At 22.9% G+C, this 23,140-nt stretch overlaps 3 protein-coding genes across 5 annotated transcripts; 1 reads left to right on the top strand and 2 right to left on the bottom strand.

The window, feature by feature from the left end:
* Positions 1 to 2,543: 2,543 nt before the first annotated feature.
* Positions 2,544 to 9,564, top strand: LOC128951735 (LITAF domain-containing protein-like). Of its 2 annotated transcripts, XM_054296999.1 has the most exons (4): positions 2,544 to 2,773; positions 7,016 to 7,081; positions 7,956 to 8,106; positions 9,299 to 9,564. In XM_054296999.1, the coding sequence occupies exons 1-4, from the start codon at positions 2,638 to 2,640 to the stop codon at positions 9,405 to 9,407; spliced, it is 462 nt and encodes a 153-aa protein (XP_054152974.1). In that variant the 5' UTR covers positions 2,544 to 2,637; the 3' UTR covers positions 9,408 to 9,564. The 2 variants fall into 2 exon arrangements, with proteins under 2 accessions (XP_054152974.1, XP_054152975.1); XM_054297000.1 differs by lacking the exon at positions 7,016 to 7,081.
* Positions 9,565 to 11,764: 2,200 nt separating this feature from the next.
* Positions 11,765 to 12,687, bottom strand: LOC128952285 (LITAF domain-containing protein-like). The gene is made up of 3 exons (XM_054297647.1): positions 12,443 to 12,687; positions 12,219 to 12,363; positions 11,765 to 12,115 (listed from the first exon to the last, which is right to left on the bottom strand). Exons 1-3 carry the CDS (start codon positions 12,603 to 12,605, stop codon positions 11,995 to 11,997), a joined length of 429 nt encoding a protein of 142 aa, XP_054153622.1. The 5' UTR covers positions 12,606 to 12,687; the 3' UTR covers positions 11,765 to 11,994.
* Positions 12,688 to 16,473: 3,786 nt separating this feature from the next.
* LOC128951983 (uncharacterized) lies at positions 16,474 to 22,291 on the bottom strand. 2 transcript variants are annotated; one of them, XM_054297299.1, is made up of 4 exons: positions 20,617 to 22,291; positions 19,540 to 20,215; positions 18,600 to 19,422; positions 16,474 to 17,499 (listed from the first exon to the last, which is right to left on the bottom strand). In XM_054297299.1, exons 1-4 carry the CDS (start codon positions 22,117 to 22,119, stop codon positions 16,650 to 16,652), a joined length of 3,852 nt encoding a protein of 1,283 aa, XP_054153274.1. In that variant the 5' UTR covers positions 22,120 to 22,291; the 3' UTR covers positions 16,474 to 16,649. The 2 variants fall into 2 exon arrangements, with proteins under 2 accessions (XP_054153274.1, XP_054153275.1); XM_054297300.1 differs by having other exon boundaries at positions 20,989 to 22,291.
* Between the last annotated feature and the right edge of the window lie 849 nt (positions 22,292 to 23,140).

Raw genomic sequence — 23,140 nt, 5'->3', positions numbered from 1 at the left:
TACTAATAATACTAAATAATTAGTATATATTTTTTCATATCATATATCATCAAAAAAATATATTTCATATTAATATATAAACAGTATATCACTGTATAAACAATAATTGACTCCCATTTACATTACATTAGTATTATTCATATTATTATTACTAATATATTTGGTATATATTTAATATACACTATATATATATATTATTTAAATTAAACCTTTTAGTATGTATTGAATTATAATAATTTTTTACTAATACTGTATATATATATATATTAAGATATTATAAATTAAATTATTATTAATAATAATACTATTATTAATAGTTTTAAAATTTTGTTGTTTACTAGTTGTTTGACATTTTATTTATTTGAAAACCAGTTTTATTTTATAACTATTGAATATATAATTATTATTATTATTATTATTACCATTTTAAATAATTAACCATCGACATTTTCAATTATTATTATTATTATTATTATTATTTACAAAAACCCAGTTTGTGTTAATTTGTTTGTCTACCATATTGTGGGGAAAAAATTATGTAATTATTATATATTTAATTTAATTTTATTTATAATTAATTTTTATACTGTATATAAACTTTAATGTTTATTAGTTATACTTTTTAAAAAATATTATAGTATAATGTATAAATATAATGTATATATCAAAAATTAATACCATATCTTGAATTTAATCAAATAATACCTAATTGTCAATATGGTTATAGGACTGGTATTGGACTAAAAAATGTACACATAGATATCCAGCAAATAATATGTAATGCATTTAATAAAAATATCATTTGTGTTGACATAGTTTTTTTTAGATTTTTCAAATGCATTTAATACAGTTTCCCATCAATTATTACTTAAAAAGTTAAAAATGTACAATATTTTGGGGGATTTTTATACAATTTTAAGTGATCTATTTAAGGACAGATATCAGTATATTAAGTATAATAACCATAAATCTAACAATTTTAAAGTGCCTTCAGGGGTCATACAAGGAGGTGTAACCTCATGTATATTATTTAACCTTTATATAGCAGATATTATTTATAATATTAAAAGTCATATATTTAAATTTGCTGATGATTTAACTATAATTAGTTATTAATAATTTAAGTGATTGTCATATTTTACAAAAAGATTTGGATTCTGTATATAATTTTTGTAATCAAAATACTCTACAATTAAATGCAAACAAATGTGAAATTTTAAGAATATCTACAAAAAATACGGTTTTATTTGATTATAAAATTAATGATATAAAAATAAATTATGTAAATAAACATAAAAATGTAGGTATTTTTTATGATATTAAATTTAATTTTGATGACCATGTAAATTACATTTATAAAAAATGTTTAAAAAAGTTTGCAATTTTGAAAAACATTTGTAAAAGAGTAAATGGATATACATTTTTGAAAACATATAAAACATATATATTGCCAATTGTTGAGTATTGTAATAGTTGTTTGGTTTATACGTCAACACAATCAGAAAAAATTGAAAAAATACAAAAAATTATTACAAAATATGTTTGTATTTTAATGAAAAAACCTAATTTAAATTATTATCAGAGATTAAAATTTTTAGGGATAGACTCTTTAGGTAAAAGAAGAAATTTACAAAATTTAAAGTTATTTTTTAAAATAATACACAAATTCAAAGATATACCACTAAATTGGATTAATTGTGTTGAAATATACCAAACATCTAGACATGGATTAAAATGTAAAAAATTTGTAAACAGATTGAAAAAATTTGATAAAAATTTTATTGATTTTAATATTAAACTATTTAATGATTTACCAAAAGATATTAGAGAAGAGCATAATTATAATAAGTTTGCGAATCTAATTGATTGTTATTTTAATTAATTTTAAATAATTGTATTTTCTTGTATATATTATTTATTTTACGAACTTTTAATGTATTTCATGACAAGTATTTGAAATAAAAATTATTATTATTATTATTATATTATTAATAATAATAATTTATTAGCTAGCTAATTTAGGTTATGCAGTGTCATGGTGATTTACAGTATTTTTTATTGTTTATATATATATGTTTTTATTATTATTATTAGTGATATTAGCATTATTAGTTAACTAGTTTTAATTTTATTTAAAAAAATATTCATAGATTTATTTGTAAATAACAATAAACTAATGATAAAAATATTTTTTTTTTTTAAATAAATACTAATTATTTTATATTATTAATACTTAAATGTTAGCTATATATTAGGATTTTTTAGTTAAATAACTAAATTTATAAATATATTTAAATTATTTATAACAGTATTAAAAATATTATTATTATTTTATTGCTAAAAAAATAACACACATGTGTGTTAAATTATAAACAACTATACGTTAATATATAATAATGATAAAAACTATTTAACATCATATTAAAAAAATTAGGATATAATTATTAGTTATAATTATAATAAATTTATTTATTTATTTATTTTTTTGTTAAACATATTTAATAAAAATAATTATAATTTTTTTTTTAAATATTTATTTACAGATATATCCTACAATAATTATCAAAAAAAAAACAAAACAATCAACAAATCAATCAATTAATAATTAATTAATTATTTTAATTAAAAACTAAAATAATGGACCATAAAGGTGGCCCAATGGAACCGCCGCCGCCATATTCGGCCCAACCGGGAGGTCCGGGAGGACCGGTGCCACCGCCTCCCGGTTTTATGGCCGGACAGCCGGCAGCTACCGTTTATCCGGCACAACCAGGTTTGTTGATTGATTGATTGATATATATATATATATATTATTTAAAAAAATAATATAACATTTTTTTTTATAAAATTTATTGAAACTTATCTACTAATAACTCTATATATATATATATATTTTTTGGGTAATTGTTTAGTAGTAATCTAGAAATTATTTAATTTTTTCATATATATATATACACATTTGTAGAAAATATTATATATATATTTATAAACATTATTTTTTGATAAATAATTTATTTTCATTAACCTTTTATACACATATGATTGATTGATTGATTGATTTATTTATTTATCTAATTATTGATTTATTAATTAAGTTATTTATATCTATATATATATACCTGTTTATATATATATACAATTTTATCATACAATTAACTATTTATGGAAATTTATATATATATATATATATATCTAATAGCAAATGATTATTAAATGGAAATATACTTAAACTTTTATATTAAATGTTTACAATTAAAAATAATAATAATAGCAATTATTGTTGATTTTATTTACATTAATAATATTGTTTCTAGGTTATTTGGCAACCAATTTATTTATTGCGTATTATATATATATATATATATATATATTTTGTATATAATATATAAATAATTTATTAGCATTTGTTTTCATCCTAGCAATGATAATAAAATAATTAACATAATAATAATATTTATCATTATTATATACTATTTCATATATATAATAGTTTTATATTATTAAATGTTAGGATTTTTATTTATTATTTTTTTTAAAATGTATAAAAATAACATATATTTTTTTAAAAATAATATTTTACTTTTATAATGTTTACCGTAATCTTAACATTTATTATTTATTTTTTACTTTTATTTTTATTATTAGTATTATTATCATTATTGTTACATAATTAATGATTTGTAACAATAATAGTAAAATTTGAGTATTTTATCTATAATTAATATTATATAACTACAATATATATATATATATATATAGTATATATTATTTACAGTACAGTGTATAATAAATAGCTGACAAATAGTAATAAAATAATTTAAATTAGTTATAAAAATATTATTATTATTTTTTTAAAAAAATTTAGGTGCAATTTATTTAATATTTATATCTATTATATAGATGTCATGTTAGTAAACAATATATATAATAATATATTTTAGTTGTAAAAAAATATAACTATAATAATAAAAAATTATTATCACTTTTAATAGTGATAATAGGATTTTATTTTTGTTGTTAAGAAACTATTTATTTATTTATTTTTCTCTATATAATAAAACATTTAGTTTTTTTAAGTTGACATTTAGTTAATTTTTAAAATTGACATTATATTAAACAATATATATTGTAAATAATTTTATTTTAGAGACTAGAAATTTGAAACAATATTACTATTATTATTATTATTACTTTTTCTATAGAAATTTTTTAATCATATTATAAATATTTAAAATTATTATTAAAAACTTTTAGTGTATAGAGACTATTGAAAGGGAAATCAGGTTTCATATGACTTATCAGTTATTTATTTTTTATATTTTTCATTTAGTTATGCAATTATATATTAGCAACAAACATATATTTAAATATAATATGATTAAAAATTTTTTTACTGTTAATTAAGCAGTATTTTAATAGTTTATTTAACTAAAATAATAATTATTATTATTATTATTTAAACTTAACTTATTATATACAGTATATAAATATATTTTTTGTTGAAAATTTTTATAATTATGAAATACAAGTACTATATTATTATAGCATAATTTAAATATGAATTTTTTTTATATAACAAAATACTAAAAATAACTATATATATATACTGTATAGTAATTAGTATTAATTTAGTAGAAAATATTTTACTGAAATAATAATAATAATAATAATGAAATAATTGTACAAGGTTATTTGATTTTATTATTATTTTTGAGTTTCATATTTATTATTAAAAATAATAATTAATTTTGTTTATACCAGTAATATTAGGTTTTATTTTAATTATAATAATAATAATAAATAAAACTTGTTTTATATTTCAAACTGACTGACTGTTAATATAAACATTATTTTGTAAATATTTTATATAAATTTTTTTTAGTAATATATTGTATAACTAGAGTATCTAATTAATTAAAGTACAGTATAATTTCAAACTATAAAATAATTAATATACAAACAATCATTTAAATACATATATATCAATTTTAAAAATTTTATTTATTTAGATTTTAGTTTATTTATTTTTTAAAAAAATTTATTCAACTAGAAAACAATTTTTTTTTAAATCTTGTTATACGTGACATTTAAATCAAAACAAATTTATTTATTTTTAAAATAAAGGATAAATAACTATATAATATGATTATTATTAAAGTATAATATTATAATTTTTATATTTTATATGCATATAGAGAGTACAGTATATACTGTATATAATAATATTATTATTATAAGAGCCATTGAAAAATAAAACCAATTATATATATATATATATATATCTAATATTATATGATAAATACTACTTTAAAAACAACATTTAAAGTGTTATTTTTTGCATATATATTGTAATATATATATATATAACACTGATAAGTGGTTTTTTGAAAAATTTTAATATTATATTTGTTGTGAAGTATTTAAAAATTATTTCAAAAAATATATAATATAATAACTGATAAATACTTATCAATTTTGATTTTTAGTTTTAGTTGAAATTGCATTTTAATTTTATTTTATTAAAAAATAGATATTATTTTCATATCATTATCTATTTTCATATTATATAAATTTGTGTTCAAATTTTTAGATAATTATATTGATTATTTTATTTATTTATTTTAAAAAAAATAAAAATAAGCACTTTATCTAGAGTTATATAATTATTATATTAATTTAATATAATAAAATTAAAAATTAATATCTAAAAGTAGTAATTTATTTAATTATAAAAAATTATATAATATATTTTAATTTTATGTAATAAAAAAATTTTTAGACAGAAAAAAATTATATTATATTATTTTTTTTTGATTTCTTACGAAACTTGATATTATTATAATTATTATTATGTAAATTATCTATAAAATAAAATGATTAATACATTTATTTTGTTTTATTTATTATTTATTTGTAGAAAATATATATATATATATTTTTTTATCATCATTAAGGATATCATGTATTATATTATTATTATTGTTTGTGTGTGTGTGTGTCTAATGTCATATAAAAATTATAGTTTATTAGTAATACAGTTATAATAATAATAATTGTATTTATTTTACATTTATCATATAAAATAGTATACATGCATACAGTATATAATATTATTTAATAAATTATCATTATTAACCAAAAATAAATATATATATATAGTATTATATTTTTTACTAATAAAAACATTATTAAATTATTTAATATATATATATATATTAACTAAGTTTTATCGTAAAATATTAGTAAATAAATTTAATTTAAAATGTTTAATTAGGATTTAATTTTTTATACAGTATAACACTGTATGTATACTATAAATACTATTATAATAATGTATTGTTTTTTTAGATTAATATACAGTATTTATGACATATATGAAAAATATTTTTAAAAATCACAATTTTTTTAATAGTTAAATTTGAAAAGGTCAATTTATTTATTTTTTTAAATACATTAGTTTTTATCAAGACAAATTTTAATAGTGGTTTTTAATTTACTGTCAAATAAAACTTTATTAATTTTTATAGTTTTTATTTGTTTAGAAAAAAATAATTGAAAATAATTTTTATTTTTAATACAATACAATATATATACAAACTGTACAAACAATTAGACTAATCATAATTTATAAATAATTATGAAATTAATTTTAAGTGTAAAATTAGTTGAAAAATGTTTAAAACTTTCTTTTTTAAAAAATTATTTTATAATATGCAGTATATATTTACTAATTACTATAATAATAAAAATTAATATATATATATTGTTGAAAATAAATATTAACTAAAAATAATAAATATCTATAAAACTATCTATTTTTAAAAAAAATATTTTTTTTGTTGATACCATTCCTCCCCCTCCCTTCCAACCCCCAAAAAAATATTTATCTACCCTAACCTCTAAAAATATTTTTGTTATTGTTTACTTGTATTTACACACACACACCTACATACCGGTGCTTTTCCATCCAACCATTTATCTATATATCTATCTATCTATCCATTTTAATATTCAGGCTATCAAAGTGGTTACCCCATAGGGCCGTCAGTAGTTATCGGTGCTCCCCCTGGAAGTGGCACAGGTTTGGTATTATTAATAAAAATTTAATATTATTTATATTATTTATATTATTATTATTATTATTGATATATGAAATTAATGCCAATTTTTATGTTGAAAATTATTTATTTTTTTAACACTAAAATTAACCAAAAATTTTTACAAACACTTACCAAACACTAAGCACTTAACAATTTGCATATTATTATTATTATTATTATTATGTTTTTTAAATAATAAAAATCTAAATTAGTTTAATATATAAAGTGATTGAATACTTGTTATTATTATTATAAGTATAGTATTATTATTATATTGTTTGCTATTATTTTGTGTATTACTACTTAATACTGATTTTATTATTATTTTATTTATTTTTTGTTATAAATTTTAAACAATTGACAATTTTTTTTTGAATACAAGTGTTTTGTTTTTTTTGCATTTTATGTTTGCATTTATTTATATTTAAAATTGATTTTGATTTTCATGAGAAACTAAAAAAAAACAATTATTTTATACGATAATTGTTTTTCAACACAAAAAACAATCATTACTTTATTATTATTATTTTATCTATAATATTGATTTTAACTGTTATTCACATATATTATTTGATTATTGTTTTTTATTTAAATTTATTATTTTTATGATTTGCATGTTTTTTTTATCTATCTATTTGTTGTTAACTTAAAACTAATTTTATTATTAGTATAATAATAATAATAATAATAATCTATTGAAAACATAAAATCACATTTTAAAAAAAAAATATAATACTAATGAATATAATTTATTTTTTATTTTAATTTATTATTATCATCATCATGATTGGTGCACCTGTATGTAAAAAAACAATAAACATGGTTGTCCAAACATACACACCCACACACATACAGTGGCTGCTGCTGTCATAGTTAACGTACAGGGTTTCGGTCCCTATCCCATGCAAGTGACTTGTAGTCAATGTAGTGCACAAGTAATGACCGAAACGGTAGCCTCACCTGGACTTCTCACTTGGCTATTGTCGGGCACACTGTTTCTCGTTGGGTATGTATGTGTATGTATGTGTGTGTATGTATGCATGTATGTGTATGTATGTATGTATGTATGTATGTATGTATGTATGTATGTATGTATGTATGTATGTATGTATGTATGTATGTATGTATGTATGTATGTATGTATGTATGTATGTATGTATGTATGTATGTATGTATGTATGTGTGTGTGTGTGTGTGTGTGTGTGTGTGTGTGAATGTATGTGTGTGTATGTATGTGTATGTATGTATGTGTATGTATGTGTATGTATGTGTATGTATGTATATGTATGTATGTGTATGTGTATGTGTATGTATGTGTGTATGTTTATGTATGTGTATGTATGTGTATGTATGTATGTGTATGTATGTATTTATGTATGTATTTATGTATGTATTTATGTATGTATGTATGTATGTGTGTCTATGTGAGTGTGTGTGTATGTATGTATTTGTGTCTATGTGTGTGTGTATGTGTGTCTATGTGTGTGTATGCGTGTGTATGTGTATGTATGTGTATGTATGTATGTATGTATTTATGTATGTATGTGTATGTATGTATTTATGTATGTATTTATGTATGTATTTATGTATGTATTTATGTATGTATTTATGTATGTATGTATGTGTGTCTATGTGAGTGTGTGTGTGTATGTATGTATGTATTTGTGTCTATGTGTGTGTGTATGTGTGTCTATGTGTGTGTATGCGTGTGTATGTGTATGTATGTATGTATTTATGTATGTATGTATGTATGTATGTATGTATGTATTTTATTAAAACTTAATAGGTACAGGTAGATTTTTCATTTATTTATAGATAAAAAAAACTCTAATATATCTGATAGATTAAATTTTATTTACATAATAGAGTATTTATTTTTTTTAATTAATTTTATCCTTATAATTAGTAATTAGTAAAACGTTAGATTAGATTAATTACTTTATTATATAACAATTACTTTATTTTATTATATAATTATTGATTTTTTTCATATATCTATTTTTATACGATATTATTATTACGTTTTTTAGAGAGACTATAAGTTTACTTGAAAATTATATAACATTTTTTTTTTAAAAAAAAAGTTTTTAATTACTGTATGTTTATATACTATATTTATAAAATTTATTTTTAATCAAATGTTTAAAATCTAATTGTTTAATTAATTAATTTTAATTATTTTTTTATTAATTAAATAGTTGTTGGCTGGGCTGTTGTCTAATACCCTGTTGTATACCCGAGTGCCAGGACATTGAGCACCGGTGTCCCAATTGTAAGACACACCTGGGCACCTATAGACGACTATAATAACAAAAATTATTATTATAACTATTATTATTACTATTAAGAGGACATACCTATTATATTAACATCACTTTTTTAAAAATTTGAAAAAAATATAAATAAATAATTATAAGAAAAGAGTGCACTCTATAGATATATATCGCCTAATAATTATAAATATATTTTTAAAAATCTATTATTATTATTATTATTTATAATTATTTTTTTTTTTGAACAATTTATGATAAAAAAAATTTTTTGATTAAAAATTATTGTTTGATTATTAATTATTGTTTGATTATTAATGTTTATTCATAGATTTATTTCAATTATGTTATAATTAAACTTATATTTTTAAAATAAAAATATTAATTGATTTATACATTTAAATCTCAGATATATATTATTATTATTATTATTATTATTCAATTGATATGTTTTATTATTATTAAATTTAATTAATTTTAATTATTTACATATAAAATCAATTTATATCAATTTAATTTGTTTTAAAAAAAATCAATTATTTAAATAGTGTTTTATACATAATTTTTACACAAATATTACTACTATTTGACAGTACATACAAACCAACAAACAAACAAATTTTGATTAATAAATGTTATTTAAATTTATATCAACAAAAAATAATTCAAAAATAAATCAAACACATTATTAGATTATCAATATATTAACAATAATTATTATAACAAAAAAAATATTTGTAATAATAATAAGTGTTTTTTTCTAATTAACAAATTATCTGATAATAATTTTTACACACAATTAATTTTTTATAATAATAATAATTATTATTATCAATCAATAAATTTGTGTTTTTGAAAGTATTGATATAAAAATTAATTTTGTAATTAATTTCTATAATAAAAACATTATTATTATTATCTTTATATATATATAATATTGTACTTAAATTAAACAAAACAAAAAATACAATGCCTTTTATAAACAAACAGTTATCTATTATTTGATGATATAAATTAAATTATTATTATATAATAAACAAACAAAAACAAATTAAGCATTATAAATGTTTCCTAAAATTTATTATTTTATTATTATTATTATTATTATTATTATGTAACTTATTAATTGATTACAATTGATAATACTGTTGACAATAATAATAATTCAAAATAAAAATGTATTGTTTTTTTGCTAACAAAAAAAAATTAAAAATTAAATTCATATCAAAATAATTAAATATTTTGAAACACATTAATAAAAAATTTATTATAATTATTAATATTTTTTTTAAAAAAATGTCTATTATACTTATTACTATTTTATTATTTTTTAAAAATATAATAAATTAAAATTACTAAAATTTGAACAAATATTTAAACAGGAATTATATACTATATATATAGTATAATAAAATACAATTAATTTAATAAAAAAAATACAAAATAAACACTTTGATTAAATTTTTATTTTGTATCATGGTAAAATTAAAAACATTAAAAACAAATTATATGTACTAAAAAATAGCACTTTATATTATATATATTTAATTTTATTTTAACAATATTTTAAATAAATTTTGTTTATGTTGTTTGTTGTTTGTAAACACATATAATATAAATTAATATACTGTAAAATTAAAGTTTCTTATATTTTTCTAATAAAAATTTTTCAATAAATTAAAATCATTGAAATCATAACAAAGATATTCTAAAAATTATTTATTTTTATTAAATTTTACAATTATTATTGAGAAATATATACAGTATATACTGTATATTATTTGAGAATAAATTAATTATTAATCAAATAAATAATCTAATTTTAATTAATATTTTAATATATCAATTTTATATATCAATATTGACCTTGATAAAACATTTTTTTAATTAAAATTATCAAATTTTTTTGTAAATTTATCAACAACAACAAAATTTAACATAATATTATATTTATATGTTTAAAATTGTTTATTTTAAATTATTATTATTATTATTAGTCATAATATTTTTTACATAAGTTTACTTTTTTATAAACTTTTATTAAAAGTTTTTCAAAAAAAATTACATTACATTACATGTAAACTTACAAATAAACAAAATATAATAATAATATAATAATGATTATAAAATATATATATATAAATATTTAGTTTTCATTTATTATACAGTATAACGAGTATTACTATAAGTATGATATTTTCAAAAAAAATAATAATTAAATTAATTATAACTAATTAATTAATTAATAAACAAAATATAATTGAAAAAAAAATCTGATATTTTAATCCCTCCCTAAAAAAATCAATTATTAAATACTGGATGTTTAACAACAACAACAACAACAACAACAAAACATACAAAAAAAAATTATAAAAATTTTTTTAAATAAAAATTACTAATAAATATATAAGTAATATAAGTATAAGTGTTTGCTATCAAAAAAACAAATTAAATTAATTAAATTGACAAAAAAAAATTGTGTAATAAATGCTAATAATTTAATTAATGAGCGCCTGGCCGGATATGTATAACCTAACCTAACTGTCCTCCATATACTGTATATTATATGATATATTTGATGGACAGTCGTTATATTATAAACAAAATTATTATTATTATTATTATTATCGTCTAAATTTAATACGTTCGTAGGCACCCAAAAATTTTTGACAATTTGGGCACCGGTGCATCATATCCTGGGTAGGGCTGGCACAAAACGGTATCAGACAGCACCCGCAAAAACAGCTACAGTTCCCCACCAAAAAAAAAACACAAAAAAAATATTAATAAAAAAATAAATTATTAATTTATAATTACTATATATACACTACGGTAGCATATACCGTACCCGACAATACACAACAGGGAGCACAGTGCCCAGGTTATGGTACCGGCTTTTTTCGTGACCGTAGTCATCACTTGTTGGCCACAGTGATAGCATTGCATAGCTTTAGGATAGGGACCAAATTTACCCGTATCGACCACTACTGTAACTAAAATTTTTTTTTAAAAATTTTAAAAATTATATAATTAATTTACCCCCCTATTAGATATATATATATATATATATACCTGTTTGTGGACCAACTACAGGTGCTTGTTGACCAGGTGCCTGCATATAGGGTGGTGGTGGGTCATAGCTACCTGATCCCTGTTGTAGGTGCTCATGTTGTAGCATGGGAGGTGCATCGGGTACTGGTGCCATTTTTTCAACATTGGGATACATTTGTGACATTATGTTAGATTAAGCGGTTATATACGGTATATAATAATTTATAATTAATTAATTGGCACACAATTTATTATTATTGATGGAAATTATTATTATATTGAATAACTAATATATAGTAATAAATTAAATAATGATGATAATAAATTTTATTACAGTATTATTATTAATTAATTAATTAATTAATTAAAAACACTAATCAAAAAATGATTTATAAATATAATGCGATATTAAAACATATATAAATATTTTTTTGATGAATAATACTTATAGATATGTGATATTTGTTGAAAAATATGGCAAACAATGATAACAACAACAACAACAAGTAAACTATAAAATAAAACAAGTTTTTGAAAAAAAAAGTTTTATAGATATTACTGTATGTATTCAATATGTATATGTGTTTTGTGTATATACTATATATATAATACTATATATGTTTTAAAACCCCCTAAAAATGACTCATAAAATTTTGTTGCAAATATTAATGGAAATAATGGCAAATAAGTAGTAAAAAACTGGTAGAAAGAGAGAGAGAGAGAGAGAGAGAGAGAGAGAGAGAGAGAGAGAGAGAGAGAGAGAGAGAGAGAGAGAGAGAGAGAGAGAGAGAGAGAGAGAGAGAGAGAGAGAGAGAGAGAGAGAGAGAGAGAGAGAGAGAGAGAGAGAGAGGACTGGTATCCAGTCATGTATAGGGAGTACACATATGGAGGTTAATGTATGTATATATATATTATAATAATTTTTTTTTTATATATATTTCAATGACTTAGTTATATGTCTAACCAATTACTAGATTTCAATTTCAATTTACGTCACTATAAAAAAAAAATATATATATATATATATATATATAAATATTTATATTACTAAAAAACAGGTTATTATTCAATAGTATTATTATTATTATTATTATTATTATGATTGCAATCATTATTAAAAATTTAATAGTAATCTATTAATATATATATATATATATATATATATATATATATATATGATATTTATTTGTTTGCAAATACACTGAGCAATAGATTTAATTAAATATAATTATATAATTAAATTAGATATAATAATATAATAAATTTTTTAAATATATTAAAATTTAATTTTCTAAAAAAATAAAATCAATAATTTTTTTATCAATGAATATAAATCAAGAGTTTATTAATATATGTTAGTAATTATTGATAAGTAGTAATAATTAATATTAATTTAAATAATTATTTTTTAAAAAATGCTAAAATAATTAATATATGTTTAGAATTTTTTCTATAATATTTAAAAAAAATTATTTAAAATTTTATTATATTATTATAACAATAATAAACATTACATGAATTTATTATTAGTATTAATAGATTATGTTTTTTTTTATTTTTAATGATATCATATATCATATATAATATAATAATTTTATTATTATTATATGTATATGAAAATGGTTTTTTGCATATTTTTATTATTAGTATTATTATGATATGTATATTGTATTTCTACAGTAATAAAATAAATATGATATTATTATTATTATTATTATTATTTAATTTTTTTACTTACTTATAGAGAAAAAAAACTTTAATAATATTAAATTACATTATTATTATATGAAATATATAGTTATTTTTTTGTAGGGTTTTTTGTTTGTTTAAATAATAATAATTAATTAATTTTAAAAAATACAGGTATTTTTTACATAATATTATTATTTACCACACAAATTATATTAATTGAATTTAATTAATTAATTAATAAATAAATAAAAAATAATTTGAAACATATTTTTCAACCATAATTTTTATTTTATTTTAAAGTATATAAATACAATAATAATAATAATATATTTTTTTGATCATATAATTCATACAATTTAATACACAATAATAATAATAATAATAATAGTTTATGGGATTTATTTGTTTTTAGTGAAAAAAAATCATTTATATTTACAATTTGATTATTACATTTTTGTTTATTATTATGATAAAAAAATTATATAGAAAAAAAACATAATAAATAAATTAATAAATAAAAATATTATTTAATTATTTACTATAATCAATCAATCAATATATATTATTGATTTATTTATTTTAATCTACTTAAGTGTTTTATATAAACTATATTGTTAACTACTAAAATATTAACTACAATAAACTAGTAATAATAATAATAATAATAATTACATTGTTGTAAATATACACAAAAAAATTATATATATATATATATATATATATATATATATATATATATATATATATTTAAACTTTATTTTAATAATAATAATAATAATGTTATTAATTACTGTAATTGACAATTGTAATTATTTTAATATTACAATTAATAATAAAATTATTTTAATATATATATATATAATAATAATAATAATAAACTTTTACTATAGGGGAATAAATTTTTTGTTTTTTATATAATCTTATATTTTTTTAGTTATTATTATTATTATTATATTTATTCAGTGACAACAACAATATACTAAATATAGATATATTGTTTGTTTTTTAATAAATTATTATTAAATATAATTATGTCTTATTTTTTTTGTTTGTTTGTATAATATAATAGTTTTTAATAGTTTTGTTTTTCAAATATAATTTGTAAAAATATATATATATATAATGTATTTTATCGTACATATACTGTATGTATAATATATATCTGATATATGATATCAGTATTTTTTAATAAAAACTGATAATTTTAATGACACATTTGTTTTCAAATTTTATATAATAATAATATAATATGTAATAATAATAATAATAAATCTCTTGTATAAGTATTTATAATAATAATAATAATAATATGTATTAATTATAAATTACAAATAAAATTAAAAAAAAATTTGATTGTATTAATAGACATACAAAAAAAACAATTAATACAATATATATATGTATTAGATTTAAGACATTTAATTAAATTATTTAATTAATTTTTTTATGTCATCCAATAAAACTTATTATTATTATTATTATTATTAGTCTAATATATCTATTTTTTTGTGTAATTAATTAATTATTTTTTTTTGTAATATACTTGTAGTAATTTGTTTTGTTTTTTTTGGTAATCAATATTTTTGTTGTCAATATATTTTTTTGTTGTCAATAGTAATAATAATAATAATACTAGATTATAATTATTTATATAATTATAATAATAAGTTTGTTTTGTTGTTTTTGTTTTTTTTGATTTTATCAAATAGTTTTCAGCCAATAAAAAATATTCAAATAATACATTTAATAATAATAATAATAATAATAACAAATTAATTTATCAAGTACTATTTTAGATATATATAAATATATATATATATATATAATTTATACTGGTATATAAAATCAATATTATTATTATTATAATAGTAATAATAATAATAAATTCATTAATTTATGTTATTGTTTTTTTAACAATAACATAAATATATAATTATACAATAATAATAAAAAAAAATTATTAAATAATAATATCAATAATAATTCATATAATGGTAATAAAAATGTATAATAATATATATATATATATATATATATATTTAGTATATATACTGTATATGTATGTATGAATGTGTGTGTGTAATATAAAACTTATTATTAAAACTAATAATAATTATTATTTGTTTAATCAAAACAAAAAAAAATGATAAACAAAAATATATAAACTATTAATTAATATATATATATATATATATATATTTGTGTATAAAATTCATTTATTATTTGTAATAATAATGATAATTATTATTTGATATATGTTTTGTATGTCTGTCTATCTATACCTCTCTCTCTCTCTCTCTCTTAAACAGTATATATGTAATGACCAGACATTTACGGTAATTATACGTTAATATTAAATAATAATAATAATAATTAATAAAAAAATATGAATAAAAAATCGATTAAGTGATGCAAATACAGTATAAAACAAAAAAAATCAACAAAAAAATAATTTTATGGACAATTGAAATCTCAATCAAATTAAATGATCAGTTAGTCTATACTATTACTACTACTACTACTACTACTACTACTACTACAGACACAGACCACGTCTTTCAATGTCTTTGTTTTTGTCGACAATGACAGAGCCAGCGGTGGCGGCGACGGCGACGGCTCCGGTAGTAGTAGTAGTCGATAGTCTCTTATTTTCGACGGCCTCTTCATCGTCGTCGTCGTCGGTGACCATCACTTCGTCCTCATCGTCATTGTCCTCTTCTTCCTCCTCCTCTTCATCCACTTCTTCTTCGTCTACTTCTTCTTCATCGTCGACACCTTCGACATCAATCTCTTCGTCGTCGTCGTCGTCATCGCTATGATTGTTGTCGTCGTCTCTATACTCGTGAAATTGGACAACACATTTGCCGGCAATGTCCAGCATATCGGGTGCCGCGGCGGCGGCCGCCGATTCTGTACTGTCCACCATAAGTCGTTGACGGCGGCCGTCATCAGCAGCTGTCGCCGCTGTCGCCGACGCTGATAATTCGTGTCTATTGTTAGTCGCGGTAGCGGTAGTTGGCGGCGGCGGATGCGGTGTCTGTTTAGGTGGTCGACCGCGTCCACGTTTGGCCACTACTGCTACCGGTGTTGTCGTCGAAATAGCCGTCGAAAACTTTTTCTTTTTCTTGACCACTAGTTGTTTACTATCGTCATCATCGCTACCGATAGTACCGCCACCGCCGCCGCCGCCATTAGTGGCCGCCTCAGCCGTTGCTGCGGCGGAACTATCGGCAGATAGTTTCGGCCGTTTGTTGCACTTGTTGTTGTGTGTGGTCAGACATAGGCCGGCATCGGTTTTACGGCATCGGAATGCAGTCAAATCCAAGCCATGAAAGTAGCGAAAATATGGCCAACTTTTCATTGCCAGCTCTTCGTCGCCGACTTTTCTGTTATTTTTTTTTATGGAAAAAAATAAAATTAATTAATTAATTGATTTTAATATATATATATTTTTTTAATGTCAACAGAGAGAGAGAGAGAGAGAGAGAGAGAGAGAGAGAGAGAGAGTTATTGGAGAAAAAAAGAGAGCAATCGATCTGTTTTTTATTTACTATTAAAGAAATTAATTTTATTTTCTTAATTATATCATATATTTTTTGTTTGTAGCAATCAATCAATCAATTAATAGTTAGAAAGAGAAAGAGAGATAAATAGATAGATAGATAGATAGATAGATAGATAGAGAGAGAGAGAGAGAGAGAGAGAGAGAGAGAGAGAGAGAGAGAGAGAAGAAAAAACAATTAAAAAAAGAGCAATCGATTCGTATATTTATAAAAAATAGATATTTTTTTCATTCAATTAATTAATTTATCCATTTTTCTAATTATTATTATTATTTTATTCTAATAATTACCGATAAATTTTAATTATATCAATACCCGATAATAATTATTATTATTATTAATTAAATACAATAAAAAAAACTATAATAAAAAAATAGAGCAATCAATCAATTAATTGATTTATTATTATTATTATTATCATTATTAATATATAACAGTATATGTAATTAACTCATTTCAAATAAATAGATTTTTTTCAACAGAGAGAGAGAGAGAGAGAGAGAGAGAGAGAGAGAGAGAGAGATTGAGAGGATAGAGAGAGAGAGATAAATAGATAGATAGATAGAGAGAGAGAGAGAGAGAGAGAGAGAGAGAGAGAGAGAGAGAGAGGAGAGAGAGATAAATAGATAGATAGATAGAGAGAGAGAGATAAATAGATAGATAGATAGAGAGAGAGAGATAAATAGATAGATAGATAGAGAGAGAGAGAGATAAATAGATAGATAGAGAGAGAGAGAGAGAGAGAGAGAGAGAAAGAGAGAGAGGAGAGAGAGAGAGAGAGGAGAGAGAGAGAGAGAGGAGAGAGAGAGATCAACAATCAAACAAAAAAAAAATCGATGGTTACTATAGGAGGAGTATCTATAATATATATATATATATATATAGCACCCGTACCCGTTATACTATATATATACACTACTGACCTCAATATATTCAAATAGGTATACCGGAGCCTATGGAACAGGGCTCTCAATGAGGTGGCATTCCATTTATAGCCGGCACCGTTCATCTCTTTTTCAATCCGAGACCAGATCTGATTTTTTTTCTCCACTTCAAAATATTTCATATATTTCTTAACCAAATTCAATAGCGCAACATATAGTTCACTAACATCCTGGTTGGCACTGTTTTTCATGACCGGATGCGATGCCCCGGAGCCCAGTTTGGCCGGTTGTGGTGCACGTTGTCTAACCATTGTTGTTGTTGTTGCCGCCGACGACTTGTTGTTGTTGTTGTGGCCATTAGATGTACCGCCGTTTTTACGATTGTTACGCTGCGATTGTTGCTGTTGTTGTTGGTGTTGTTGGTGGTGATGTTGATGACGATGATGTTTGCCGACTACTACCGCAGTAGCCGTAGCCGCTGCCGGACGTAGCGATTGTTGTTGTTTTTTGCCGACACCCGACTGGGCTCTGGTCTGTATAATACCGGCAATCATTGCCGGTTTCGATGGCTGTCTACTACTACCGCCGTTAGCAGCCGTCGCGGAAACAGTGGTCGACGTCGATCGGCGATTAGTGGCCGTCGTCGTCGCCGCAGGAGTTGTCGGCGTTGATGATAGACGTTGTTGTTGCTGTTGTTTGTAAGGTGTCGGCGGTTTGTCGCCAAATATTGTCCGCATTAGCTCATAGTATGGCCATCGGGTTTCGTCTTTTACCGAACACAGTATACTTTTGTAGGCGTTTCTCAATATTGACAACTTTTTCAGACACTGACTGCCGTCTAACCGATGCTGACGTCCTAAACCTAAGAGAGAGAGAGAGAGAGAGAGAGAGAGAGAATTGATGGGTTAGTTCCGAGTCCCTGATGTAGGTATGATATGACAACCACTTTCACCCCTCCCCCTCCCCGTAGAAAACCTACCTGTAGTGGTGTTAAGCTCAGTGGCCAACTGATGCCAAACACTGGCCGAAACATCCGATAGTTGGGCTTTCATTGTCAAGACTTTGGTGTGCGCTTTGCACAGCTCTAGCAGAGTGACCACCTGTTGCTGAGACCAATCGTAATCGTCGCCGTTATCCTCATCGTTATCATCATCATCATCGGGGGCGGCGGTAGCTGCTGCTGCTGGTGGGTTGGCCAACAATAGTCTACCGGTGCCGATAGTAGTAGTACTGGTCCTCTGATTGGATATGTTGTTAACAACAGTAGCTGTCGTCGTCGGCTGTTTAGGTGGTGTCGCCTCCGATGATGTAAATAACTTTTTTGTCGCTTTTGTCACTACTAGTGACTGTTGCTGACCATCCGGTGCTGACGACTCTGATTTGACTACAGGTGCGGCTCTTGTTCTCAATGATGTCGATGATAATGGTTTAGTAGTATTATTGGTGAATGATTTGGTGGGTGCTATGACTGTCGTATTATTATTAGTATTATTATTGATCGGAGCTGTAGGCGATGATCCTAATGATGGCGCCGATAGTAGTAGTAGTGGTGGTGATAGTGGTGCTGATGGTAATGATGTCAATGATGTCGATGATGTGGTAGTGGATGAGCTCAACAGATGATAATTATGATGCTCTTGACTGGCGTTTAATGACTGGTATATATGATACATATATATCAATATATATATGAATAGATAGATAAAGAAAAAAATATATATTAATTAATTAATTTATGTTTTTTTAAATAAAAATAATTAATTTAATTAATTATTAAATAAAATTATAAATTAATAAATTAAAATTAAAAAAAATAATAGCAAACAATATACAATAAAATATATTAAAAATTTTATTTTAATTAATTAATTCAATTAATTAACGGGTAATTTATATATCAATATATATTAGCTATAAATCTAACGGTTCCTAATCCGGACACATACTATAATATCCATTGAGACTAAACTAATCCTTAATCCATGTAATTATTATTACAATTAAATCAATTAAATTATCGGTAAATTAAACAAAAAAAACTGATTTAAATACTAACAGATTTAAGAAACGAGTTCTGGTCAGTAGTCTTGACGACACTATTATTACCGATAGGCTTAATGTCATTATCGGTATTATCGGTATTATTAGTGTCTACTAAAGGACTGGTAGTAGTAGTAGTAGTGATGGGAGAGGAGGAGGAAGAGGAAGTGATAGTAGAGGAAGTGGTAGTAGTGATTGCACTGTCCGACTGTTTCTGGTGTGTCTTATTATTACGATTGCTATCATCATCACTGTTAAGACGTGATAGAGAGGAGGAGGAGGAGGAGGTGAAGGAGGTGTTGGTAGTGATAGTCGGGGAGGAAGTGGTGGACATAAGCTGTTGCTGTTGTGACTGTGATTGTTGTTGGCTATCATTAGTCGTCGTTACCATAGATGACAACAGTTCTGACTGTTGCTGTTGCTGATGATGACGATGACCACCATCGGTAACGGTAGAGGTCCTATTGGTGGCCACCCCCACCACACCATTCAGTGAACTACTACTAGCAGTAGTAGTAGTAGCGGGAGTCGAAGCCGTCGGTCCGGTATCGGTAGTACCGCCACTGCCACCACCGCCAACAACACTGCTGGCCGTACTGACCAATGCATCGGTTGGTTCAATGTCGAGATCGTCGGCAACCAGTAGCGATCGGTTGGCCGCAGTCATCATATGATGATGATAGACCATCATCTTGTTTTTGATCTTCAATCGGGCCAAATGGCCGACAAGCATCCCGGGCCGGTGCCGGACGTATTGGCCAAAATCTGGATCGTAGATATAGACGTAGAACAGGTGCGGTTCGGTCAGGAATCGATGCCACAGTGGCCACTCTTGTTTGATTTGTTCGTCCAATTGTATGGCCGTCATTACCGCCGATAATGTTTGGCCACCACTGTTGCCGTTAATATTCAATGTATAGCACAGATCATCCGATATGGTTAACAGTATCTTATAAGACGATGGCGGCGGCGGCGGCTGTCCTCCACTAGTAGTGACGGCGCCGCGTAAGTGCTGTCGGGCAGCGGCAGCGGCGGTGTTATTGTGCTGCGACTGTTGGCGGTGATTGTGGTGGCCATTGGTCATCATCATCACCAGCGGGTTATCAGCGGCTGACGAAACAGCGGCGGCGGAGCCGATAGTAAAAGTCTTATCCAGCGACGACTTGACGGCTGATTCGGTGGGCGGCGAACAACTAGTGGTCACTACAACGTGTTCGGCCACTATTACTTGCGGCGAGTGGTTGTTATGGTGACGGTGGTGGTGGTCAACAACATCATTGACGTGTATGTCCTCATCGTCGTCGTCGTCGACCATAACTACGTCTATAACGTCATCGTCAGCAGCGTTGGCGACGGCGGCGGCGGCGGCGGACACCTCGGTGTCCATTATAGCCGCCGATAGTTGTAGTTTCGGTTGGTTGTGGTGGTGGCCATCACTATCATCGTCCGCCGCTTCATCGCCGCTGCCGTTAATATTGTTGACCATTGTTTTCAGATATTTACGTGAAGTATAGGTCATTCACGCGGCTTATAGTTTTACGGCTACCGATAGATATCCCGATCGGTTGGTCACTAATTATATATATATATATATATGTAAACTAACGGTACGTACGGGTGTCCCGACACACACACACACCGCGCACCCGACGGTTAACACTTAAATTTAATGGTCACTTAAAAAATATATCAATTACTAGTAGTTATTATTAGTTAATAATAATAATTATTAATATTATTATTAAAGTAATAATTAAGTGAATACTTGAAGAAAAATATTATTAAATTTTTTTAAATAATAATATTTTTTAAAATATTTTTTATTAATATTAAATAATATTTATTTTTTTTATTATAATAAAAACTAAAAAAATATTTTTTTAAAAAAAAATTTTAGTTAATAAAACAAAAATTGTTTGTCATATTATTTTATCTATAAAATAAAATAAAATACATTATTATTATTATTATTATTAGTTATAGTTTTTTTTTTCAATCACTAACTAATAATATTATTATTAAATATATAAAATAATAATAAAATATATAAAAAAACAAAATTTCAACTATAGTTTTAACATCACTATACTGACTGTATATTTAAAATAAAATAATAAATATATTTAAATAATACATAGCACTGGTAGTTGGTTAGCACTAGTAGTTTGTAGTAGTGGTAGTAGTCATAGTAGTAGTAGTAGTGGTAGTAGTAGTTGTTGTACTGTTAGGTACTATACTATAGACTGTATACTAATATACAGTATAATAGAGTAGTCGGCCATAAATGTAAACATAATAATACTATACTATAGTATAGTCTATACTATACTATAGTATTGATATCTACTATAATAATAATAGTGATATTAATATAATATTATTATACAGTTTTTTTTGTTAGTGTTGTTTGTGTTGTGTTGTGTTGTGTGTGTATATAACAGTAAAAAAAAAACATTATTATTATTATTATTAGTATTAGTAGTTTTATTATACATATTAGTAACCTTTTTAGATTAGCTTGATAATTGGTACTGATACAG

Source organism: Oppia nitens, unplaced genomic scaffold (assembly GCF_028296485.1).
Source record: "Oppia nitens isolate AA-2021 unplaced genomic scaffold, nextdenovo-longstitch-racon4-pilon3 scaffold1_pilon_pilon_pilon, whole genome shotgun sequence".
Lineage (NCBI taxonomy): Eukaryota > Metazoa > Arthropoda > Arachnida > Sarcoptiformes > Oppiidae > Oppia > Oppia nitens.
This window is presented reverse-complemented; position numbering and strand designations above follow the sequence as displayed.